This window comes from Drosophila erecta, unplaced genomic scaffold (genome assembly GCF_003286155.1).
Source record: "Drosophila erecta strain 14021-0224.00,06,07 unplaced genomic scaffold, DereRS2 tig00000294-arrow-arrow-pilon, whole genome shotgun sequence".
In the NCBI taxonomy this organism is placed as follows: Eukaryota; Metazoa; Arthropoda; class Insecta; order Diptera; family Drosophilidae; genus Drosophila; species Drosophila erecta.
In genome coordinates, this window is record NW_020825218.1 from 1,137,441 (window position 1) to 1,162,251 (window position 24,811).

The 24,811-nt window shown below is 33.7% G+C and overlaps 1 protein-coding gene and 1 long non-coding RNA gene across 8 annotated transcripts; one reads left to right on the plus strand and one right to left on the minus strand.

The window, feature by feature from the left end:
* Window positions 1-3,392: 3,392 nt before the first annotated feature.
* Window positions 3,393-24,446, minus strand: LOC6555865. 6 transcript variants are annotated; one of them, XM_026983427.1, is made up of 17 exons: window positions 23,766-23,873; window positions 23,662-23,688; window positions 23,293-23,335; window positions 22,410-22,985; window positions 21,159-21,236; window positions 20,507-20,551; window positions 18,985-19,065; window positions 18,292-18,372; window positions 18,008-18,088; window positions 16,397-16,477; window positions 14,660-14,950; window positions 12,756-12,840; window positions 12,317-12,505; window positions 7,524-7,742; window positions 6,506-6,921; window positions 6,343-6,457; window positions 3,393-4,177 (listed from the first exon to the last, which is right to left on the minus strand). In XM_026983427.1, exons 3-17 carry the CDS (start codon window positions 23,314-23,316, stop codon window positions 3,546-3,548), a joined length of 2,994 nt encoding a protein of 997 aa, XP_026839228.1. In that variant the 5' UTR covers window positions 23,317-23,335; window positions 23,662-23,688; window positions 23,766-23,873; the 3' UTR covers window positions 3,393-3,545. The 6 variants fall into 6 exon arrangements, with proteins under 6 accessions (XP_026839228.1, XP_026839232.1, XP_026839231.1 ...); XM_026983431.1 differs by lacking the exons at window positions 22,410-22,985; window positions 23,662-23,688; window positions 23,766-23,873 and adding an exon at window positions 23,963-24,446; XM_026983430.1 differs by lacking the exons at window positions 22,410-22,985; window positions 23,662-23,688 and having other exon boundaries at window positions 23,766-23,899.
* On the plus strand, window positions 13,638-16,046 carry LOC113564660. Of its 2 annotated transcripts, none has more exons than XR_003408208.1 (3): window positions 13,638-14,032; window positions 14,092-14,321; window positions 15,912-16,046. It is a non-coding gene; the product is annotated as an uncharacterized LOC113564660 (long non-coding RNA). The 2 variants fall into 2 exon arrangements; XR_003408209.1 differs by having other exon boundaries at window positions 13,638-13,770; window positions 13,943-14,321.
* Window positions 24,447-24,811: the final 365 nt, after the last annotated feature.

A 24,811-nucleotide genomic window follows, 5' to 3' on the forward strand; every position in this document is an offset into this window, starting at 1 on the left:
CAAGTCATCACCCGATACATCGCTCTATAACTACATATGTACATTTTAATCACTTAATTCGCCAACTCATTTTTGAAGAGAGTAAAATTTGCATCGCTTTTTTTGGGTTCTTATGACCTATTTTCATCGACTTTCCATAATGAATCTTCAAAGTTATTTCATAATCTTTGTATTGTTACTTGAAATTTTTTTTTTTTTTTACATTTTACTTATTACATAAATCATGCATAGGATTTAAATGCAAGCATACAATTTCGAAGTTAACTGCGTCTTGTTGTCCTACGGAGTTGGGACCAGCTTATTAAAAATATTAGTATTGTGAGTTGTATTTCTTGTTGCTTATAAAATTTAGGCATTACTGAAATAACTCATGAATTAAATTCGAAAATATTTAAAAATTTAATTTACAATAATTTATATTCCATTTTCTTCGAAATTGGCTCTTTATAAAAATGGCGTCTGCTTCTCACAAAAATCAAACGCAAGTAGGTCCGCGAAAAAGGGCACGTGCCTTTTAGAAAAGAAATCCGTTAATCTATTTCGCTATCCTGTTGTTATTTTCCTTTTGCTTGTCACCGTCCCTTTTACCTACATATGTATGTACATAGTTGTCTTTGAAAGTCACAAATTTAAAGTTTCTTTAAATTTGACTGACTGAGAGCGTCGGCCCAGCAGTCGGCTAGATATGAAAGAGCGATGAACCAGCTTCAAAAATTATCGCATATCCATCATTTTGATTAAGCACATTATCATTGCATTTTCATCGCTTTAAATAATTAGGAGAGAGATCGCGCGCGAGAGAGTCGGGAGAGCGTGAACTTTGCAGCCGAAGCAGCTGGCTCTGCTGGCGTTGCTGATGATTTTGTGATGTTTTTCAGTAGCGATAAATTGTGAAACTGCAGGGTATCTCTACGCCTTCTACTTTACCAACCAAAATACGACTGGTTATTGCAAATACCATATTAAAAAAATTATGACATCATAACCGGTATCCTATTGCTTTCCACTTCTTAAAGATGGTAAGAATACCATTCGATACCGCTTATCCAGTTCTTTTTTTTTGACATTTTACAAATCAATAAATATTTTGAATAATGACTAGGGTTTTTACTGTTGTTGTTTTACTGTTGGAACAATACTTTACAATAGACAATAACACAATAAGTCTACCGTTATTCCTTTATTTTCCTTCCAGCAGGAAAATCTAACGATTTTCTAACAAGATAATTACGAAAATTCCGTGTACCAATCGCACTTTCTGTATGAAACACACACGACAATTAAAATATATTTTCATTTCCAATTCCATTTTGTGTGCCGCAATATAATATATAAAACCTCAGCTCATATATCCATTTGGCCATACATCGCGTTCTAGTCAAAACCTCCGTCACTATATTCAACGCCAGCATAATTGCTTCGCATTTTTTCCATAAGCAAATCCGTCCACAGTGCGTTTTTCCAAAGAATAGAAGTTGAATTCCAAGTATAAGTTATATGTTTTTTTTGCAAATATTTTTAATTATTTTTATAGGCTGAAAGCATACTCATATATGATTTTTGATCTCCGTTTACCTATTTTTTACTCTTTTTATTTATAATGTGCGGTTATTTATTTTATATTCTCTTTTAATTTGATAACTATTTATAAGTTTTAAAATCTTAAATTGTTTGTCAACAATTTTTTTAAAACTGAGACGTCCCTAAAAAGTTTGTTCGCTGGGCAGGTCATTGCGGCGGAGACGGGATTGACTGCTGAGATGCGTCAGACTTCTCGCTAGGTGGTTTGGGTGCGATGTAAGCTTGACGTAGTATTTCCGCTTGATTTCGGCTATTGCATTTTTGACTGGAGGGATGTTCAAATCTCGTTGAATGTTTTCGTTGCGTACATACCGCGGTGCCCCGGTGATAGTTCTGAGGATCTTTGATTGACCTCTGTCGAGGTGTACTCCCAGGTATGTTACCTCTTGTGCTTTCGGTATCACTATGTTGTTTATCGAAATGGATAAGCAATCTATTCTTAGCTATTAAGAAGTTATTTCGATTATGAAATTAAAGCGATCGTCAATTATTCTTCTCCAGAAATAATTCACCCAAATGGTAATTTCCAACAATATACAAGTTAGCACCGCGAACTGGGTTCTCCCCCTTAATAATTTTCGTTTTTACAAGAACATCATTGCACACAACAACAATAAACCATAATATGTAGTCGACAAACAGAAACCACTTAGCTCTCGGACAATCACGCGGCACCAACGGGACATCAACGGCAAGAGGCGCTGGACCACATGTCTAAAGGCAAGAGCGATACTTAATTACAGTAAGTCAAATTAGGACTAGTGAGAAGAACACTACAGAATTTTCACAGCAAGCTTGTAACCTTTAAATAAAAAAATGTCGAACCTAACTGAATTCGCATCGGAAGAGGGTCCTCCCTCTGCAGACCTTTTCAGTCCTTAACAAGGTCTGGTAGGGTCTGATGAATATAATTATACCCGGTACTCGTAGAGCAAAGGGGTATACTAGATTCGTTAAAAAGTATGTAACAGGCAGAAGGAAGAGTTTCCGACCAAATAAAGTATATACGAGTATATTCTTGATAAGGATCAATAGCCGAGTCGATCTGGCCATGTCCGTCTGTCCGTATGAACGCCTCGATCTCAGGAGCTACAAAAGCTAGAATGTTGAGATTAAGTACGCAGCTTTCAAAGACTTAGACGCAGCATGTAAACATGGAGTTCACTAACGCCGAAATTCGCGCTATTTTAAAGTTTTCCTTCGTTAAAGGCAAATCCGCCAGAGAAACGTTCCGTGAGATTAATGGTGTTTTGGGGGATGGTACTCTATCACTTCGAACCGCGGAGGAATGGTTTCGACGATTCAGAGCCGGTGAAAACGACACCATGGATAAGCCAGCCGGCGGAAGACCTGTGACGACAAATACCGATCAAATCATGGAATACATCGAGTTAGACCGGCATGTGGCATCTCGTGACATCGCCCAGGAGATGGGAGTTAGTCACCAAACCATTTTAAACCATCTGTTACTCTACGAGTAACGGGTATACAAATTTCAACACACTTTTTAAAACTGTGGGCGTGGCAGTTTTGGCGGTTTGTCTCAACTTTATAGCTCTTATAGTTCTTGTAATCGAGGCGTTCATACGAGCAGACGTACATGGCCAGATCGACTTGGCTACTGATCGTGATTCAGAATATACCTATGTACATATGTACTTTATATGGTTGGAAACGCTTCCTTCTACATGTTACATTTTTTTTCAACGAATCTAGTATACCCTTTAACTCTACGAGCACAAAATCTCCGCCTATCATTTAACGCCATTTACCACCTAAGCATCCCTAAATAATATTTACATCAAAAATCATGGCAGGTGAAACAATTGCATATATTTTTCGATGTAGTACCATTATAATTTTAAAAGACAAATAAACAAACACATTAAATATATTTTTTATAATCGTTTAAGTAATTGGTATATGTCGCAAATCGCTTAGTTGCTTAGTTGATAAAACAACACCTAAAAATCGGAGTACGGTAGGTTTCCAGCTAATGGTGGGGTGTATTGATTTGAATGGGACTGTTGCTTGACTGGTATGGATCCCCAACCCCTGGCATATGTGTTAAAGGTTTGAACGTGGTTCGGCAGCGGAGAGAGTGAGGTTCCCTTTAGTATGCCTTTCGGAGGCCAGGAAGTCTGTTCATTCAAAGAAGGTTCAAAAGGTATTGGCGTTGAATTGCGTACTTGAGAGTTTTGCAGTGCATTTAGGTACTGTGGACTTCCACTTGTCAAGCTTCTCTTATCAGGTTGTTCATACCTAGCCAAATTTTCAGTGGGTAAAAATTCCTGGTTGAAGTTGACCCCAGACGCAACTTTTTCGAGCCCAGGTACAATTTTTTTATAGCTTGGCTGTAAGGTAGGCTGCTGCTGTGGGGTTCCAGTATTAAATCCAGTTGTCAGTGGCTTTGATGAAGGAAATTGTCCTATACCAGTGTTTCCAAAGGAATTTTTATTAGCAGAAAAGTTGGTCCTTGGTAACGTGTACGAAGAAGTGTCGTCGTATGACCGCTCAAAATGTTTCGCGTGCCCTTCGCACTGTTGTGAAGGTGCTGCATAGCAAGAGAGAGATATTTCTTTCGGAACGTATAAGCCTGGGGAAAAAAAAAGAGAAAACTGTTACATGAATATGTTTATAAATTTAAACCAGGACTGACACGGATTTACATATATATGTATTATAAATTTAATACCAATGGCTCTTACTTAAAAATTTGTAAATTTCTAGGTTCCCAAGGCTCATTGACTATTGTATTGCAGGTGTAGTGTGTAAATATATCATTAATAACGACATGTCCCTTTATAGAGAATAAAATGTAATATATGTATGTTCGTTTACACAGGGTTATAACTTCGATCGAGCATTTTATCTATCAGTAACGTGCATTTCTTAAAAGTATAAACAATTTGTTATTTAACATTTTTCATATGCATACATGTACACAAAAACATGACACAGAAAAAATGTTAACCTTGCCTTCATTGCCTTCTATTGGTGCAGCGGCATGTCTTAGTTTCGTTGCATTTTGTTTCTCAAAAGATTGAATTAGTTCACGCACATTTACCTTCTCATCTAAGTCGCAATTGACTTTTAATTCTTCGCCGCTTAACACATTATATTCATTCTGTGGCGTTAAATAGTTAAAGCTTTTAAAAGCCTCGGGCTGTAACTCACGAGCACCTTCCCTGTTTCGTAAAATTTCTATTTCATATCGCTGGTATTCCAAAAAGTGTTTTTGAAATTTTTCGAGGGAATGTAATCGATTCTGCACATCAAAAGCAAAGTTAGATGCCAGGCTCTCACCAAATACATTATTATTAAAGCTATAATTGCTGTCATCTGCTCTCCCGAATTGGGCATGAGTTTGCCACGATGATTCACTTTCGTTACATTGAAAAGAGTCTGAAATATTAGTACTATGATTTACTTTCTTAACATTGAAAAGAGTTTGTAATAATTGTATACTAAAGAAAATAACAAATGGAATCCTTGAAGCTATTTAGCTTTGCAAGACTTGAGAACTAAGAATTAAAGGGATTTACATACATACGATATATATTGTGCGATTAAATATTTTGAGACAATGATGAAGATTTAAGTTTCTTTATTTATATACATACTAAACTCCCTATACACTGTATTTTAGCACTCACAGCTATGCCCTGAGGCTTCATATTTTCAATTACACAAAAGTGCATAGTAAAAGATGCTAGTATAATTCGTCGTTCAAAATAAGCACCAAAAATCAATTCCTAAAAAAAAAAAACAATTTTGAATTCCGCCTATTGTTATAGGGCTAATCAGCTATTAGGTTTTCAACAAATTAAGAATATCTTACAGTCCTGTTACTTATCCTTAGCATTGCGTTTCTTCATTTTTTTTGTTGAAGTGTCAGCAATAAAAAAGGGTTTCCATGCTAGGGGTACGCATATAGTCCGTGCCGTACCTGAGAATATTCTATGCATGTTTGATTAGTTGTTTTTTGATACAAAAATCTTTTAACAATGAATTTGCACTTGATAAATATGTTATACCTCTATACTATTTGTCTATTTGGATCAGGCAACGTTTTATTGATGATAGACGTTTCTTTAGACGCCCCACCAACTATGTAAAAGGTTTTATAGTGAAAGGTTATAATAGATTTTTTTAAAAGTATCGAAAAGGCAAAAGGTACCGTTTCCGACTCTCTAAAGTACATATCTTCTCGATCACGATAACAACCTATCTGTCTGCCCTTATGAACGTCGAGATCTCGGGAACTATAAAAGCTAATCATTTAAAGTAATGCAGCTGTGCAAGTTTATTTCAGAACATTGCCACGCCAGATGTGCAAATGCCATTGTCACGCTCACACCAACGCCTATAATGCCCATTTATTAAACATAAATAGTTCTTCAATAGCTGTTATATATAAAACGGCTTTTATTTATGGCATAGAGCTATGCTAAAATCAAAACTAACCAATGTCGTCTTAAAGTCTTCTGATTCCAAGCAAAAACACCTCTCAACAGTAAGATAAAAGTGATATCGTACTTCGGTAAGAGGTATTTTTGTTTGATATACTTATATTTATAATTATATTTGAGAAAAATTATCAGTCACGTTTTTTGACCTCTTTTGAAGCCAGTTCAATTTTGCGTTATGAAACACAATTATGCACAATTCAATACACCTCAGTACTCAGGTCTTCAGCAGCTATTCATGGACTTACAAAAGTATGAAACATTATTCAAAATATGAAAGAATTTTACTAACCTTTCGGTAGTTCCACATTTCGGCCTCCCCAGCCCTGCGCAACGCATGGTGTATAAGCAAGATCCCTCTGTGGATTCGAAGGTACATTGACTGATCGTGGTGAAGAAGCAATGGCCTGTGATTAGATTCTATTATTTAGGTACATGAATTGGAAGACTCATACATTTGCATGGTGTCTCGGAGAACCAACCGGCTCGATAGCGTCCGTCGAGTCCTTAAAACAAGTTTGGGAATACGGAATTGGTGATAAGGCAGGAGGTGCCAAACATTGCCCCTTAGAATCCTCTAGAAACGCTGAGCTCGCTGAACCAGTTTGCAAAGCTGCTTTCCAAGGAGACTGAACGACCTGCAGTCCTGGTTTTGAATACCTCTCAATTAGCTGATTTTGATGAATATTCAATTGGACGCGATGCTTCCCAGCATCAGAATACGCCGGCAAAATGTTTGGGCTTACAACTGGCCTTTGATGATACTGCAGGAAATCTGGAATACCAGATGGATGATATTGAGTCCCTGAATGGGATTCATCGACTATCCAATTATCAGCTTTTCTGCGGCGCTTCGCAAAAAGTTCGGCACCTTTATATTTTATGAAGTTAGTTGTAGTCAAGTTGAAGGTGTTGGCAGCGGCGTCGTCGAAATGGCGGCAGGAGCAGCGGAGGAAGCATCAGTTATAAAGCAAGGCAAACGAATTTTAAATTATTTATTTAGCTTGATTTTAATTCCGTTTTACAACAAATAATATTTTCAAATAATATTATTTAAAAAAGTTATACATGTCTTGGTTATATTTAGTTTTCAAACTCGAAGCACTTTTAAGGACTCTAGTTATATCATGAGATAAAAATAACAGCTTACGAGCGGCTTACACTAAAGTCACATATTCCAATAAAAATTCAAGAAACTGACTATATAAATTACGTCCTCTAGTTATATCTACATATTGCGGTCAAGCGTCTGATAGTTAGCAACAATACCGACTAATTGCGGTGCAATTGCGATTATCACTACGATAAAGGATTTCTTTGTATATACAAAGTTGAAAATTTAATTCGAGTGAACATTAACATTAAAAATGTAGGAATGTAGTAAGTGAAATAGTTTCCTCTAGTTGCTGTAAATAATTTTGTTCCCCTTAATAAAATCACTTCACAAATCATATCTAAATTTTATAAATTTACCTCGTCCTTGATGAAGCTGAAGTGCAGTTATTAGTTCAGCGCAATTGTCAGGCGATAAAAGGCCAGCGTCAACGTTAATCAATTCTTTTAGCGAATTATAATCACGCACTCTTCCATTTGGGTTCATTATAAGCTTTAGCGGTATTTTTTCCAGCTTTGTAAGTTCCATTGTGGAATTTGTTTCAGAATTTTCTTTATATGGATTTATAGCATCATTCCCTGGATATGTAAATGATTGTTTATGTATATACTTAAAAATTATAACTTAATAGATCTTATCTGTTATTATCTTACTATTATCTTACTTGCGTTGAAGCAAGACTTAAAATTATGTTGTCAACTAGAAATTTTGAATAAGATTAAAATATAATACTTTTAGATATGAAGCTTAGCAATTATTTAGCTAAAAATCTGAAAATTTAGATTTATTTAGTTGCTTCCATTTTTTTAATTCTAGTTGCATTTAACTAGAAGTCTTTTGCGTTGATACATGGAAAGCAAAAAGTATTTAAACTTAAGCTTAAATAAAAATGGTAATTATGATACGAATATTTTAATAATTCTCAAAAAAATTAAATAGAAATGTAAAATCGATATAAATCTACGGTAGATATTTTTTATTTCCTTTTATTGCCACAACCTTCAACTTCTATATGAATTCCGTTACACAAAAGCAAACTACTTTGTTTAAATTTTTTAAGGCCATTGGCAGGCAAACTGATTCTGTACATTTTTGAAACCGTTCGTATGTTTAATTTTTGGCTATCGAATGAGTTATTCAATATATTATTCATAATTCACATATGTATCTGGGTACGCCATTTCAAGTGTATGCATACTGGTGTTAGGTATTTGTACTTCCTGTACAGAAATCACGTTCAGCTGAGCATTACAACTGTAAAATCTGATAATTGTTTAACCTTTTTAAATAATTAAGACATTGCACATTTATTAAAACTGATCCCGAGATTAATGCTTTGGTCATCTTAAGCATTTATCTTATGAAGGCAATTGTGTATCGAAATATTCTTTCTGCTGAATTTTTCCAATGGTACAGATCCATACAAAACTTACATTTTTCGTACTGATTAAAATCCCTTAGAGAACTGAGTGTATTTTAGAAAGCGTTTCCGTCCATAAAAAGTATATATATTCTTGATCACGATCAATACCCGAGTTGAGCAGCCCATGTCCGTATGAACGCCTCGATCTTACACTTGAAAATCGTGAAATTTGTTCATTATGTATCTTGTACATTTTTATAAGTTAGCCAAAAAACTTTTTGCCTCTAACGCCCACAAACCGCCCAAAACTGTTACGCCCAACCTTTAGAAAATTTTGTGATATTTTTAATTTTCTTATATATCTTGAAAATTTCTATAGATTTGCGAACAAAACTTTTTGCCCAATCCAACGCCCACAAACCGCCAAAAGCTGTCACGCCCACACTTTTAAAAAATGTTTAAGTTATTTTTCATTTTATTATTTTTTCCCCAATTTTTACCGATATTCCAGAAAATTTTGAAATTTCTCGTTAGCATTCCACTAGCAGATAGCCGTAAATCTGATAGTCAGGGAACTCGACTATAGCATTCTATCTCATTTTCGTATAGGCTCTTAAATTTGGTTTGTTTTTTATAAACTAAGCAAAAAGCAACTGATTTCTTGATAGTTTTTGTACATTAAATTATTTTACATAAGCTAACAACCTAATAATAACAGACCGCTTATTCGCCTCTTATTGACTTATATACTACTTGCAATAGAGAAAACCCCTTTGGGCTATTTTTGAGAGATTTACTTTTCATGCAAAGAGACTAGTTTTCTGTGAACGGACGGACATAACTATATAGCAATATGCCTAGGAATAATCGACAAAAAAAAAATGATTACTCGAATTTGAAAAATAATAGTTAAGTTCTACAAATTATTATTTCTCAAAAAATCGTTAAAAAATCTGTTTTTTATAACAATTATCTAAACAAGAATTAAATAATCTAAAACATTATGTTATATTATTGATGGACTCTGCTGGTCTCACATTCGTCAAGTTACGTCATTAAATATGCTTTTGTAAGACATCTTATATTTTATATTGCTCTTGACAATCAAATACACTTAAAACAGGCGCACTGATTAAAATGTCCTTTACAGAATGAGAAGTAATGCCTTTGTTCCAAAGATATTAAAGCTTTTGTAACGGGGGACAATCTATTTATTATAATTTCTGGTATGCACCACTAAAGATTATTAATTATGAATATATGAATATTCTGACATTCAGAACGTGGGTTTTTGGCCAGAAAAAGTCAGTAAATTTCCAATAGTGCGATATAGCTATGTTAGGCACCTATCCTATCCTAGGCACCTATATGATAACAGACCGCTTATTCGCCTCTTATTGACTTATATACTACTTGCAATAGAGAGAACCCCTTTGGGCTATTTTTGAGAGATTTACTTTTCATGCAAAGAGACTAGTTTTCTGTGAACGGACGGACATAACTATATAGCGATATGCCTAGGAATAATCGACAAAAAAAAAAAATGTTCTTGATCATAAAATGTTCTAATTGGTATACATAATTTTCATTCTTTTAATATATGTTTTCTGCAAGGTCTGTACGCCCAATTTGGAAATATCGAACAACATTAGCCCATATATTAGAAACTTTTAAATTTATTATTAACTATAAACCTTTGCTTTTCATCCGAAACTGTAAGTTGGATTTTGTTTTTTCCCATCCCTATTTTTGTATGAACTTATTTTGCTTTTATCAAACAGCTCCATATTAGAAACGTGACTTCTTCCCCCTTGGATAACCCCGCGAGTTAGAAAAAATTATAAATAAAAATATTTATGTTAAAGAATTGCTCATATATACATATGTATGTCGTTATAAAATACTAGGTTAATTAACGTTTTTTGTGAAAATACCACTGATGTCGAAGGTGCAATCGTCACCTATTTTTTTTTTTTTATCAAGTTCAGAAGAGATTTCGTTTAATATACAAATGCTTATATTAGTTTGACAAATATCTCCCTTCCGCCTTTTTGTCTTTTGAATTTTGAGGCTATGTACAAAGCGCTACAGCTCATATCTGGCAATACTATACATAATTTGAAAGGTCTTGACATAACCTACAAAACGACGCTATGCATGATTAGTTTGGATATTGCGTTCAACAGTTATAGACGTGTAAACATGGAGTTCACTAACGCCGAAATTCGCGCTATTTTAAAGTTTTCCTTCGTTAAAGGCAAATCCGCCAGAGAAACGTTGCGTGAGATTAATGGTGTTTTGGGGGATGGTACTCTATCACTTCGAACCGCGGAGGAATGGTTTCGACGATTCAGAGCCGGTGAAAACGACACCATGGATAAGCCAGCCGGCGGAAGACCTGTGACGACAAATACCGATCAAATCATGGAATACATCGAGTTAGACCGGCATGTGGCATCTCGTGACATCGCCCAGGAGATGGAAGTTAGTCACCAAACCATTTTAAACCATCTGCAGAAGGCTGGATACAAAAAAAAGCTTGATGTTTGGGTGCCGCATGATTTGACGCAAAAAAACCTTCTGGACCGAATCAACGCCTGCGATATGCTGCTGAAACGGAACGAACTCGACCCATTCTTGAAGCGGATGGTGACTGGCGACGAAAAATGGATCACATACGACAATATCAAGCGAAAACGGTCGTGGTCGAAGGCCGGTGAGTCGTCCCAAACAGTGGCCAAGCCGGGATTGACGGCCAGGAAGGTTTTGCTGTGTGTTTGGTGGGATTGGAAGGAAATCATCCACTATGAGCTGCTCCCATATGGCCAGATGCTTAATTCTACCATCTACTGCGAACAACTGGACCGATTGAAGCAGGCGATCGACCAGAAGCGTCCAGAATTGGCCAACAGGAAGGGTGTAGTGTTCCACCAGGACAACGCCAGACAACACACTTCGTTGATGACTCGTCAGAAGCTACGGGAGCTCGGATATAGCCCGGACATAGCGCCAAGTGATTACCACCTGTTCCTGTCCATGGCGAATGCCCTTGGTGGTGTAAAGTTAAACTCAAAAGAGGCTTGTGAAAAGTGGCTGTCCGAGTTCCTCGCAAATAAGGAGGGGGGCTTCTACGAGGGAGGTATTATGAAGTTGCCGTCTAGATGGAAACAGATTATCGAACAAAACGGCGCATATTTGAACTAAATCCGATCACTGTAACACTTTTTATAAAGCATTGGATAAAGAGCATAAAAGCGGAAGGGAGATATTTGCCAACCTATTACATATAAAAAAACCAGTGGAGATTCAATATTTTTACCATTTTTCCTTTTATGTTTCTTATTTTTCATAAGGAGCGTATACATTTTTCGTCTTTGAACGAAAAATTAGTATCGTACTAGAAAACTATCAATTTAGAACGCAATGAACGTGCGTTACTGTTGGGTGGGAAATTATATTGTTAAAAAAAATCTAAATATACTAATAAATTCAGTTTAATTTAACGTATAACACATTCAACCAAGCAACTGAATTTCTGTTAAACCTAGTTAAGCCATTTTATTAATGTGCTTATTTTTTTAAAATATAAAAGTTCTTAGGAAAAACTCTACATGCAATGGCAATTCAAAATGAAATGGGATTCCTGTGATTGTTCAGTTTTATACTAATAAGGATTTCTTGTGGCCACTGTACTTAAACTTGCAATCAGTGTAATAATAATACAATTGTGAGAACAAGAATTGATTAACAACATAACTGACAAAAAAAGATTGAAAAAAAAACAATTACCTTGAGATCTACCTTCATGAACCCAATTGTCTGAGCGTTTTTTGCGATTGACATACATTGACTGACCCTTAGAAGTTTGGTTACTGATATCGCTTAATGAATGTGAAATTCTTCTTGCTAGCTCGACTTGGTCTTCCACTGTAGGGTGTAGTGTTGGAGAATAAAATGCAGACGAGGCATATAGCTTTCCTATTTTAAATAAGTTTAATATTGATCTTAACATGTTTTCATTAAAAATTTTCTTAAAAGGCGATACGTAAAGAAATTGCACAAGCGTATTTGTAGCAAGCGATTTTAATGTTTTAAGCTTAAAGAAATGCATATTTAAATAGGCGCAAATTAGTCAGTTCATTAGATAGCCAAAGTAAATGTACTATAGTACGACTCTTACGTATCACCTTTTCTTATAAATAAGTTCATATCATATCATAATACTTACGATTTTTCGGTAATATTTCAGCAGCGTCGGTCGCAGGTGTAAATATTTTTCGCAAATCGACCGTCTTCGACACATTAGTGGATTCCTAAATAATTAATTAAATTTAAACTCTGATATATCTGCTCATTCTGCGACCATTATATATTTATATTTCGATAATTACTTTTTTTTAATGATTAAGGAGCTACATAATACATATGTATGCACTTAATTCGCATAATTTATTTTAATCTTTTTTTGAGGAAATGGAAGCAAATGCAGATTAACACCAAATTTTGGAAGGAATTACAGTAGTTTCTTTTTCCGCCAAAGCTGCTTACTGAGGTTTAATAGAATTTGACGTTTACAAGGATCGATAAGATCACTTGGGCGATAGCCCCTTTTTTTCTTTACTATGCAATTCATATTTTTGTGTACAACTAGTATATTTTATTTAATTTTATTTTATTTATTTCAATGTAATAGTAATAAAATGTATTGAAGTCTGTGTTCATTAAAGTTCATAACCACAAAGTGAATTTAAATAAATAAACACATCTTCAAATACAAATGTATATGTCAATACATATACAATACAACTCGCACACTTATAAAGCGTAATGTGAGCGCTCGAAATGAAAATGCTAAATATAGAATCTCTTTGGGCATGTGCCTCAAAGAGCGTTTATATGTACATACATATATATAATTTGTATGTACAATGCCCGCAAGTAAGTGAACAAACAAATTTTAGTTTCTCGGCTTTCCCTTCGATCATTATCTGATGTATTGGCGGCGTTGGACGGTTTGCGGGCCATAGAAGGGGCCTGGTCAAAATATTTATGGTGTACCGATATATATAGGCAAGACAAATACTAAAAAGCAAAAAATCAAAACATTTTTCAAAGGTAGTTTGTCAGGAAACAAACTTTTCTGTCTTTAAAATCCTACATGCTTAATCTTTCAAGCTTCTTTAGTTCCTGAGATCCCGACGTTCATACGGACGGACAGACACGGGCTTGGTCAGATCGACTCGGTTAGTGATTCTGACCTAGAATATACATATATACTTTATAGGGTCGGTAACGCTTCCTTCTACCATTCAATATATTTTTTAACGAATTTAGTATACCCTTTTACTCTACGAGCAACTGGTAATAAAAATGCACTATAACTTCTATGTTTCTTGTTTCATAAAATTTTGTCAGAAACTACATTGGCATATAAAAACCCCATATACGTCTGGATTATCATTGACCATTGATCATTGAACTACAAACTCATTAATAAAGTCAGCGGTAAGGTATGACTCTTCTATTTTTAAGAATACATTTTACATAAATATTTTATTGGACAGGCGGCAAAGCCCATGGTGGTTCTGGTAAAAAAAAAACGTATAAAACGAAATCATCTTGTAATGTACTAAGCAAGCCAGCTACAGCGATGGGCATTATTACAATCTGTGCCGATTTTGTGTCTGACTTAGAGAGTCTGACTTATCATCTAACTTACTTATCATCGTACTTCTTTGATCACCCTCAGCTGGCTAAATCCAACCAGTTCCTAACATCAAATGGAACGAATTAGGTAAAGTACAAAAAAGGATATCGGTCACGTATCAATGTATTTCGAATTATCAATATTACTAAGAACATAGATGACTCCATACAAAACTTGAAACTACTGGTTTCTTAACAATTTATTCCTGCTTCATATTAAACAAATTTATATAGTTTAAACCCGTTATTTTGAAGCAGGAAGGAAGGTAACTATAGTTCAGTTATCAGAGGTCCGTTACTCGCCTGACAAATATTTCTATGTTTCTTCTAAAATGTTACCAAATATTTAGATTACAAAATAAATAATGTTAAAACATATTAATGTTTTAGACAGGTGAATAAAATTCCTTATAGTACTATACTTACGTTACTGGTGGTATTTTTCTGATACAGTGTCGAGGTGGATCCACCGCGCTCATTTTCATATTGGCTTTGTAAGTCAAGCTCTTCTCTTTTACAATCCTTTTGTATACGCTGATTTTGTGCACTGAGCTGTTTAGCTAGGATCTGCTGCTTATGGATTTCATTTGCCAAATCGTTCTGTTTCTGAATGAGTTTCAGTTCTTGCTCCTTCAGCTGCGTTATTTTTTCCTGTGCTTTTATATTTATATCTATATCCGATATAATGTCCAGAATTTGGTTATTAAAATCGTTTTGCTATGTAATAATTGAGAAATTGAAAAATTATTTTATTGTGTATATGATTCTCGACCACTTGTTTGCTAATTCGGATAACAAAGCTTTCTAACATATTTAAGAAATTGGAAAGTTGATTAAGTCGGCAGCCAAAAGTTAATAAGAGTAAAGTACAGTAAAATCCGGTTATAACGACTCCGCCTATAGCGTCAGTCCGGTTATTGCGACGGAAACTCGATGTCTTGGTTGGTCCCCATACAAAGTTATATGAAAGGACCTCCGGTTAGTACATCTCCGCTTTTAGGGACATACCGCTTATATCAACGAGATTTTTCATAATTCAACCGGATATTGCGACGTGCCAAAAAAAAAATACATAAAAATATTTACAATAATTTACAGTAATTATTTAAAATAATAAAAAAAAATACAAAAAATCTCAAAAATGTTTACAGCGTGCGTGTGCAGACCTCATGCCTATATTCCATAAGATGTCCCGTTATATTTCTAGTTTTTTTCACCTTTTTTCCAATAAAACTTAATGCGTAAATTCGCCAAATGTTAGTTAATGCTCTAAATGCGCATGATGAGCTCATTCAGTTTAAGCTCGACACTTGCGCATTAGGCCCATAAAATGGTTTTAAAACGAAAGTGCTTCTCCGTCGAAGAAAAATGCGAGCCTATGAAAAACTTATGTTATTAAATTAAATTTATTAAATTTTTTGTTTGATTCAAAAATTATTTTTTTTTATGTTAAAACATATTACGAACATGGCAACAATAAAATAAACAAGTAAAATGTTTTGTTCCATTTTTCTGTTAGTGCATCTTCCGGGTATGACGACATAGGTCCCTTGAAAGTCGCTATAACCGGATTCTACTGTTTATATATTTCTAATCAATATCGACTGCCGGGGGTATATAAGTCCGTCCATCCTAGTCTCTCAGTTTTAAGGCTATCTAGATAAAAGTTTCCCAACAGTCTTCTTTCTTGTACAGGTGGCTTTTAAGACGGATCGGACCACTAAATCATATAAATCGAGTTCCCCGACTATCAGATACCCGCTACTCAGCTAATCGAAGTGCGAACGAGAAATGCAGACATTTTCTAGAAATTGAATAAACAATAATACAATAAAAATAAAATTAAAATTTTCTCAAAAGTGTGGCAGTGACTGTTTTGGCCGGCTTGTGGGCATAGCAAAAATATGGTTGGTAAATCGATAGAAATGTACAATACTAAACACAAAATAAAAGAATATCACATTTTTCAATAGTGTGGGGGTGTCCGTTTTGTGCTATTAAAGGGGGCTAACTTGCTATTTCTCATGAAAATTTACCCAAAGCTCTAATATTTCAGAATGCTACATAGGCACAAATAAATGATATGAAAGTGTTGTTAATATTTTGTATCAATTACACCTGAATTTGGTGCATCATTATTAAAATAATTATGGTCATACTAACAGATTCATTTATTGAAACGTCTGCTTTAGTGTTTTCGGACGTCAAATCAGATGCACTGGGTGTTGTTTGTTCATTGACATTCTACAAATAAAGTAATTTATTAATCACCAATTGAAATTAATGATATGCATGAAACAGTGAGTAATGTTTAGCCAGCTGTATACAACAATCAAGTACAGCTAAAATAATAGGTCAACATTTTCAATGAAATCAAGAAATGATTGATAAAACCATTATAATATTAAACATATGCAAGTGAACAACACTGTGCAAGGAGCCGTAACCAGCCAGGTTGCCTTATATTTGCCGAATTTTACTGGCAGAGGCGAAAGATTATAGCTGGTTTTCATACATATCCATGCAAAGCCATTCATAACCTTACCTATAGTAACTTTACTTAAACTAGAACTTTTCTCGCTCACAAGTTCTTCTCATTTTTTTTGGGTGTAAGTGTTGTAAATGTTGTGTCTGTACAATTTGTGAATATCTACGAAACATTTATTTTCAAATAACCCTTACTGTTATATCTGATTTCGGTATCAACCGAAAACCTTTGAAAAGCTTTAGAAGTATTTTACGATTTACGACTTAGAAGACAATAAAATTTTGATTTTGCTGTGTATTTAATGACGAATATTGTTTATAAAAATCGGTCTGTTTGATAACGAATATTGACCGATTTTAATAAACAATATTCGTCATTAAATACACAGCAAAATCAAAATTTTATTGTCTTCTAAGTCGTAAATCGTAAAATACTTCTAAAGCTTTTCAAAGGTTAGTGTACTTTTCAATTAAAACAAATATGATTACAACCTTGATTTACAAGAGCACGGATAAATGTATAATGTTCGTCAAAATATTTAAAAATATAAATTTAAAAATTTATATTGAAGGATAACCTTTATTGCTGCGATTCAAGGCATTCGCGCTATAAGTCCGTGCTTTTGTAAATCAAGGGTGCCATTTATCACAATTATCACCATCAGCAAATTATCACCATTTTAATAATTTTTCATTTACCATTAATTGATTAATACATATTTTCACTTGTCCTAGAAGCATTTTAAAAAGCTTGCCAGAAAGCAAGCATCCAGAAAAGGCCGTATATTCGATGGATAAATATCGTTATGAACTTTCTTCTGAATTTTTCCGAAACTCACAACTAATGGAAATGTGCAGACAAAAACTTAAGGAATTAAAAAAATTACAAAAGATGGCACAGAAAAACTGTAATCTAATTTAATTTAATTATATATATATACCTAGCACATAAAATATGTAAAAAATTATTATGAATACTTTAAAATCTTTAAAATATTCAGTTGAAAAGCGCAATAATGCTAATCTCGGTATAAAAATTATATATCTTACTTCATAAGCTTTAGTGTCAAAACCAAATTTAAGGAAAATAAAGCACAATTAATAATAATAATAATATACTTAGAACATTATAAGATAAAAAACAACGAAAGATGATCAACTTTTTCTGAATACCGATAAATATTATCGATAGTCATCTGCAAACTGATATTGCTTCGATATCGATCGGTGTACGTTGAGTAAAAGTCGATCATTGCTAGCTTTTCAGTGTGAGGTTATGCTACTTACAGGCTTATGTGTCGATACAACGCTGTTTTTAGTGTTTTCGATCGTCGAATTAGATGTAATGATTGTAGGTTCAATAGCACTCTAAAAGTACAAAAATATATTTATTTAGTCTATACTTAGAACATTATATGATAAAAAACAACGAAAGATTATCAACTTTTTCTGAATACCGATAGATATTATCGATAGTCATTTGCAAACTGATATTGCTTCGATATCGATCGGTGTACGTTGAGTAAAAGTCGATCATTGCTAGCTTTTCAGTATGAGGTTATGCTACTTACATGCTTATGTGTCGATACAACGCTGTTTTTAGTGTTTTCGATCGTCGAATTAGATGTAATGATTGTAGGTTCAATAGCACTCTAAAAGTACAAAAATATATTTATTTAGTCTAACGGACTTTTTATAGAGAGTAAAAGGTCGATGTCTGTTCATTCGTAATTAAGCAGGCAGATTCCAGAGACATAGACGCATCCCAAGTTGCTTCGTGATGATGCCACACTAACGACCACGAACCGCGCAGAACTGTCACGCCCCAAATATTGAAACAAGATAGAATGCTATAGTCGAGTTCCCCGGATATTAGATTCCCGTTACTCAACTAGTGGAAGTGCGAATGAAAAATTTTTTAATTTTCTGTAATACAGACGGACGGACGGACAGACGGACGTGGCCATATCGACTCGGGTATTGATCCTGATCAAGAATATATATACATACTTTATATGTATGATAGGAAACGCTTTCTGTTACATTCTTTTCAACGAATCTAGTATACCTTTTTACTCTACGAGTAACGAGTTTAAAAACTTTGTCCCAACTTGCTATTTCTCATGAAAATTTAACCAAAGCTCTAATGTTTCAGAATGCTACATAGTCACAAATAAATGATATGAAGGGGTGTTTATGTTTTGTATTACACTTGAATTTGATGCTGGTAGAGTCATTATGAAACTAATTATGGTCATACTTACAGATTCATTTATTGAAACGTCTGCTTTAGTGTTTTCGGACGTCAAATCAGATGCACTGGCTGTTGTTTGTTCATCGACATTCTACAAATAAAGTAATTTATTAATCACCAATCGAAATTAATGATATGCATGAAACAGTGAGTAATGTTTAGCCAGCTGTATACAATAATCAAGTACAGCTAAAATAATAGGTCAACATTTTCAATGAAATCAAGAAATGATTAATAAAACCATTATAATATTAAACATATGCAAGTGAACAACACTGTGCAAGGAGCCGTAACCAGCCAGGTTGCCTTATATTTGCCGAATTTTACTGGCATAGGCGAAAGATCATAGCTGGTTTTCATACATATCTATGCAAAGCCATTCATAACCTTACCTATAGTAACTTTACTTAAACTAGAACTTTTCTCGCTCACAAGTTCTTCTCCTCATTCTTTTTGGGTGTAAGTGCTGTAAATGTTGTGTCTGTACAATTTGTAAATATCTACGAAACATTTATTTTCAAATAACCCTTACTGTTATATCTTATTTCGGTTGATAACAGACCGATTTTAATAAACAATATTCGTCATTAAATACACAGCAAAATCAAAATTTTATGGTCTTCTAAGTCGTAAATCGTAAAATCTTCTAAAGCTTTTCAAAGGTTAGTGTACTTTTCAATTAAAACAAATATGATTACAACCTTGATTTACAAGAGCACGGATAAATGTATAATGTTCGTCAAAATATTTAAAAATATAAATTTAAAAATTTATATTGAAGGATAACCTTTATTGCTGCGATTCAAGGCATTCGCGCTATAAGTCCGTGCTTTTGTAAATCAAGGGTGCCATTTATCACAATTATCACCATCAGCCAATTATCACCATTTTAATAATTTTTCATTTACAGTTAATTGATTAATACATATTTTCACTTGTCCTAGAAGCATTTTAAAAAGCTTGCCAGAAAGCAAGCATCCAGAAAAGGCCGTGTATTCGATGGATAAATATCGTACTTTCATCTGAATTTTTCCGAAACTTTACAGTTAATTGATTAATACATATTTTCACTTGTCCTAGAAGCATTTTATTCGATGGATAAATATCGTACTTTCATCTGAATTTTTCCGAACTAATGGAAATATGCAGACAAAAACTTAAGGAATTAAAAAATTACAAAAGGCACAGAAAAACTGTAACCTAATTTAATTATATATATATACTTAGAACATAAAATATATAAAAAATTATTATGAATACTTTAAAATCTTTAAAATAATCAGTTGAAAAGCGCATTATATATCTATATAAGCTTTAGTGTCAAAACCAAATTTAAGGGAAATAAAGCACAATTAATAATAATATACTTAGAACATTATATGATAAAAAACAAAAGATGATCAACTTTTTCTGAATACTGATAAATATTATCGATAGTCATCTGCAAACTGATATTGCTTCGATATCGATCGGTGTACGTTGTGTAAAAGTCGATCATTGCTACCTTTTCAGTGTGAGGTTATGCTACTTACAGGCTTATGTGTCGATACAACGCTGTTTTTAGGTTCAATAGCACTCTAAAAGTACAAAAATATATTTATTTAGTCTAACGGACTTTTTATAGAGAGTAAAGGGTCGATGTCTGTTCGTTCGTAATTGAGCAGGCAGATTCCAGAGACATAGACGCATCCCAAGTTTCTTCGTGATGATGCCACACTAACGACCACGAACCGCGCAGAACTGTCGCGCCCCAAATATTGAAACAAGATAGAATACTATAGTCGAGTTCCCCGGTTATTAGATTCCCGTTACTCAACTAGTGGAAGTGCGAATGAAAAATTTTTTAATTTTCTGTAATACAGACGGACGGACGGACAGACGGACGTGGCCATATCGACTCGGGTATTGATCCTGATCAAGAATATATATACATACTTTATATGTATGATAGGAAACGCTTTCTGTTACATTCTTTTCAACGAATCTAGTATACCTTTTTACTCTACGAGTAACGAGTTTAAAAACTTTGTCCCAACTTGCTATTTCTCATGAAAATTTAACCAAAGCTATTTCAGAATGTTACATAGTCACAAATAAATGATATGAAGGGGTGTTTATGTTTTGTATTACACTTGAATTTGATGCTGGTAGAGTCATTATGAAACTAATTATGGTCATACTTACAGATTCATTTATCGAAACGTCTGCTTTAGTGTTTTCGGACGTCAAATCAGATGCACTGGGATCAATCAGATCGACATTCTACAAATAAAGTAATTTATTAATCACCAATTGAAATGAACGAAACAGTAAGTATTATTTAGCAAGCTGCATATAATAAGAATAATCAAGTACAGCTAAAATAATGGGACATCGTTTTCAATGAAATCAAGTAATGATTAATAAAACAATTATAATATTAAACATATGCAAGTGAAAAACACTGTGCAAGGAGCCGTAACCAGCCAGTTTGACAGAAAAAAACCCATCCCAACCATTTTAGTAACTCTTTCACTGTCATTCAATTGCTTAATACATCTTACAAATTGTTGAAAAGTCGATACTCTGAAACCCTGACTATTCGATGGATAAATTAATGGAAACATATAGCACACTTGTTAACTTAACAAATTAAATTTAAAAATTACATAAAAAGGTAAATACTGTGATCCTAATCTGATAAAACAATTACATCAAAAATACGACTGCTACAACAATAAAGTGCGCTTCTAATATATACTGAGCGTTCCCCTAACGTTTAATACATTTTTATCATGCTAAAATATAGTCTAAAACTATAACTAACTATAAAGCCAATAAATCAAATTATTTTTTGTCTTGTTGCTGCAACGATTTCAAATATTTAAGGAGCGATTTTGTACTTTGGCCATAACAAAAAAATTAAATAACGTTGTGTTCTTTGTACTTGGTTGGTTTAAGCAATAGAGAAAATATACCCGTAACTCAGCTAAATAAAGTGTGTTGGAGACTGCAAGTACGAAAGCAACTTACATTTCCTGCTAATTTAAAAAAAAGTTCCGAAAGTGTGGAGTTTTCAGTTTAGAGCATGAGGCGACCTAGAATCAGGATGCTTGAATGAATATACTAACTCCTATCTTAAAGCTTATACGGACAGATTGATGGACATGGCGAGAACAAGTCTTAAAGATCCATATCAAGAATATATACACTTTATAGAGTCGCATTCGTTTCCTTCTACCGAGTAAACGGGATAGTTATTATTTTGAAGTCAAGGTCGTTTATTGCTAATACTTTCTTGAATTTCTTTAAAAATATAAAAATGTTCAGGCAACTTAAGTAATAAATAATTTTTTAAAGATTGATTACTCAAATCTGTATATCTGTATAAATATAAAGTTAAATAAGCAAAACTTCAAAAGCTTGAAAGCGATTTATTTTTAAAAATACAAATACTTTTTCCGCAGAAGATTTAGTGCTGTCCTGTGATACAGAAACTTTGGTCCTATTATCTTCTTCGCCTTTATTTAGAATGTTCGATCCATCTTGTGCGGCTGATGACTTTTCCGCAATCGACGAGTTTTCACTAATAGTATTGCTAGTATTGCCAGTAGATGGCAGTAGATTGAGCTCTAAATTATTCTCAGAAACGGTGTGCAAATTTTCCACAGATATAGATGGGTCCGTCTTAATAGATGAATCTATAATAATGGGGTCATTGGATTCTAAGTATTCCATCTTAAGAGTTCTCTCCGCATCTGATGAGCCAATATCTAAACACGGCTTATCAATTAGGGTAGCTGGGATCTCTCCTAAATCTGTTGAATTTTTGTCTTCTGGATTGCAGTCTTCAGTATCGCTTCCTTCAATTTCTAGATCGTCATCATTTTCATTATCTGGAGTGACGGATTTATCCAAACAACTGTCAATGTTAGATTCCATTTGTTTTCCATTGAGGTTATCTTGGGGATTAATTTTAATCACATCAGCGTTAACTTTTTGGCTTCCATTTTGTGTATCAATTCCTTTCTCCTTAAGATTGTAGAAAATATGCGTATGTAAAATTTATTTTTTTTATTAACGAGTAATATTACTATGGCAAAAAAATAATAAATTTAAAAATTTTAAGTCACATAATAATTACATTAGTTATTATAACTAAATTGTTTTACTTTCTCTTTAAAAATATTGTCAAATCCAAGCTATACATTAAAGAAGTGGTAATCAAGATCAGAATAAATTCAAGTTTTGTAAAAAACATCTAGACAGACAATGTTAATAGTTTGACTATAGGCTGATATTGAATTTGAATTAATCAATTCATAATTTTTTCACTTACCTCAATATTTAAGGTAGAATCCATTTCTCAATTCTGTACCAATCTATAAAATAATAATAAAAGTAGGAATTAATAATTGATCAATATGTACGTAAAAATTTACTCGTATCAAAGTAACACCGACAGGTCCTTCGTACATATGAATATATTTATATATGTAATTTTTAGTAAAGCATTTGCTTCACATAGTTATAAAACATCGGATTTTATCCTGAATGTATATATAGACGCACTCAAATAAAGTACGATGGTGTTGTCCTTATGTAATGCATAATATGAACCATACACAATTGTTAATTTTGCTTTGATCACATACATTTTATCCATAATATTAATTTACACATATAGGAAATATTTTCTTTTACTTGCCTATTTAAAAAATATTTAAAATATTTACTGCAAAGAATGCTGTAGTATCGAATTAATGAATGATAATAATAAAACTAAAATCCGTATAGACCAATAGAACGAACATGAATTCATACGCCCGCCTTCAAGAATATGATTGCACATCAAAGATAGCTTCCACACTGTCCACATGCTTATTTACTTGATTATCAGCTCTTTCGCATACAGCCATTTAGGAAATGTATATTTAAAACTCACACACAAATACAGATATTTTCACAAATACCAACATATTTACTCGTAAATTTATACGTATACGTACATCAGTATCTTTGCTCGACAAACGAGCACATCGATGAGAGCCCCTTTAATTGGAACGGATCACTTTATTTATTATTTTTAAAATTATAAGTCGCAGTGTCTTATATGTATCAAAAAAAAAAAATTAAAAATGCGTAATCTTCGAACGTGCTTTATTTTAATCTTTAAACTAAGTTCGTCCAACTTTCATTATGCTTCTCAGAAGCCTTTTTTTATGAGACGATCACGTCAGTTCGGCATTGGGAATTATTATTTCAGTTAAAAGTTTGCCACACATTACAAGATACATTAACATAGCCATGTCCAAGCTACAATAAATAAATGCAGCTTAAAATGCATCTTAAACTAGAGCAAATAATTAAATACGTAGACTATAACATTCTCATCCTATCGTATGGCTGTGACAGACGCCTTCAATTTCAAATAATCTGTAACTACAAGACTAGGACTTTATTACAGCTTAGTACTAAAATTATTAGTAGTATTATTATAACCGATATAGACGATTACAAAGGCAATATAACAGAACTGGCTACAGCGAAGGCCCTGCAAAAGGCCCTGTGCTAAAATTAAATGAAAACAAGAGAGAGATAGGCAATTTCCCGACTATCAGATACTCGTTACTCAGCTAGTGGAAGTGCGAACGAGATATTGCAAAATTTTTTTGGAATATTGGTAGAAATTGGGGAAAAAATAACAGTTTTGGGCGTTGGAGTGGGTGTGGCAAAAAGTTTTTGGCTAAGTTATAGAAGTTTAGAAAATGAAAAAATATCACATTATTCAAAAGTTTTGGCGTCGCAATTTTGTGCGGTGTGTGGGCGTGGCCAAATTTGAAAACAAACTTGCGCTG

What these genes read in the sequence shown, in the direction of transcription:
- LOC6555865 (XM_026983427.1), bottom strand. Translation starts at nt 23,316, where the DNA reads ATGGATTCTACCTTAAATATTGAG. An exon ending in ATTCTACCTTAAATATTGAG is followed by an intron (nt 22,986 to 23,292) that starts GTAAGTGAAAAA and finishes TACAATCTTAAG; the next exon opens with GAGAAAGGAATTGATACACA. An exon ending in CTCCGAGACACCATGCAAAT is followed by an intron (nt 6,458 to 6,505) that starts GTATGAGTCTTC and finishes ATCTAATCACAG; the next exon opens with GCCATTGCTTCTTCACCACG.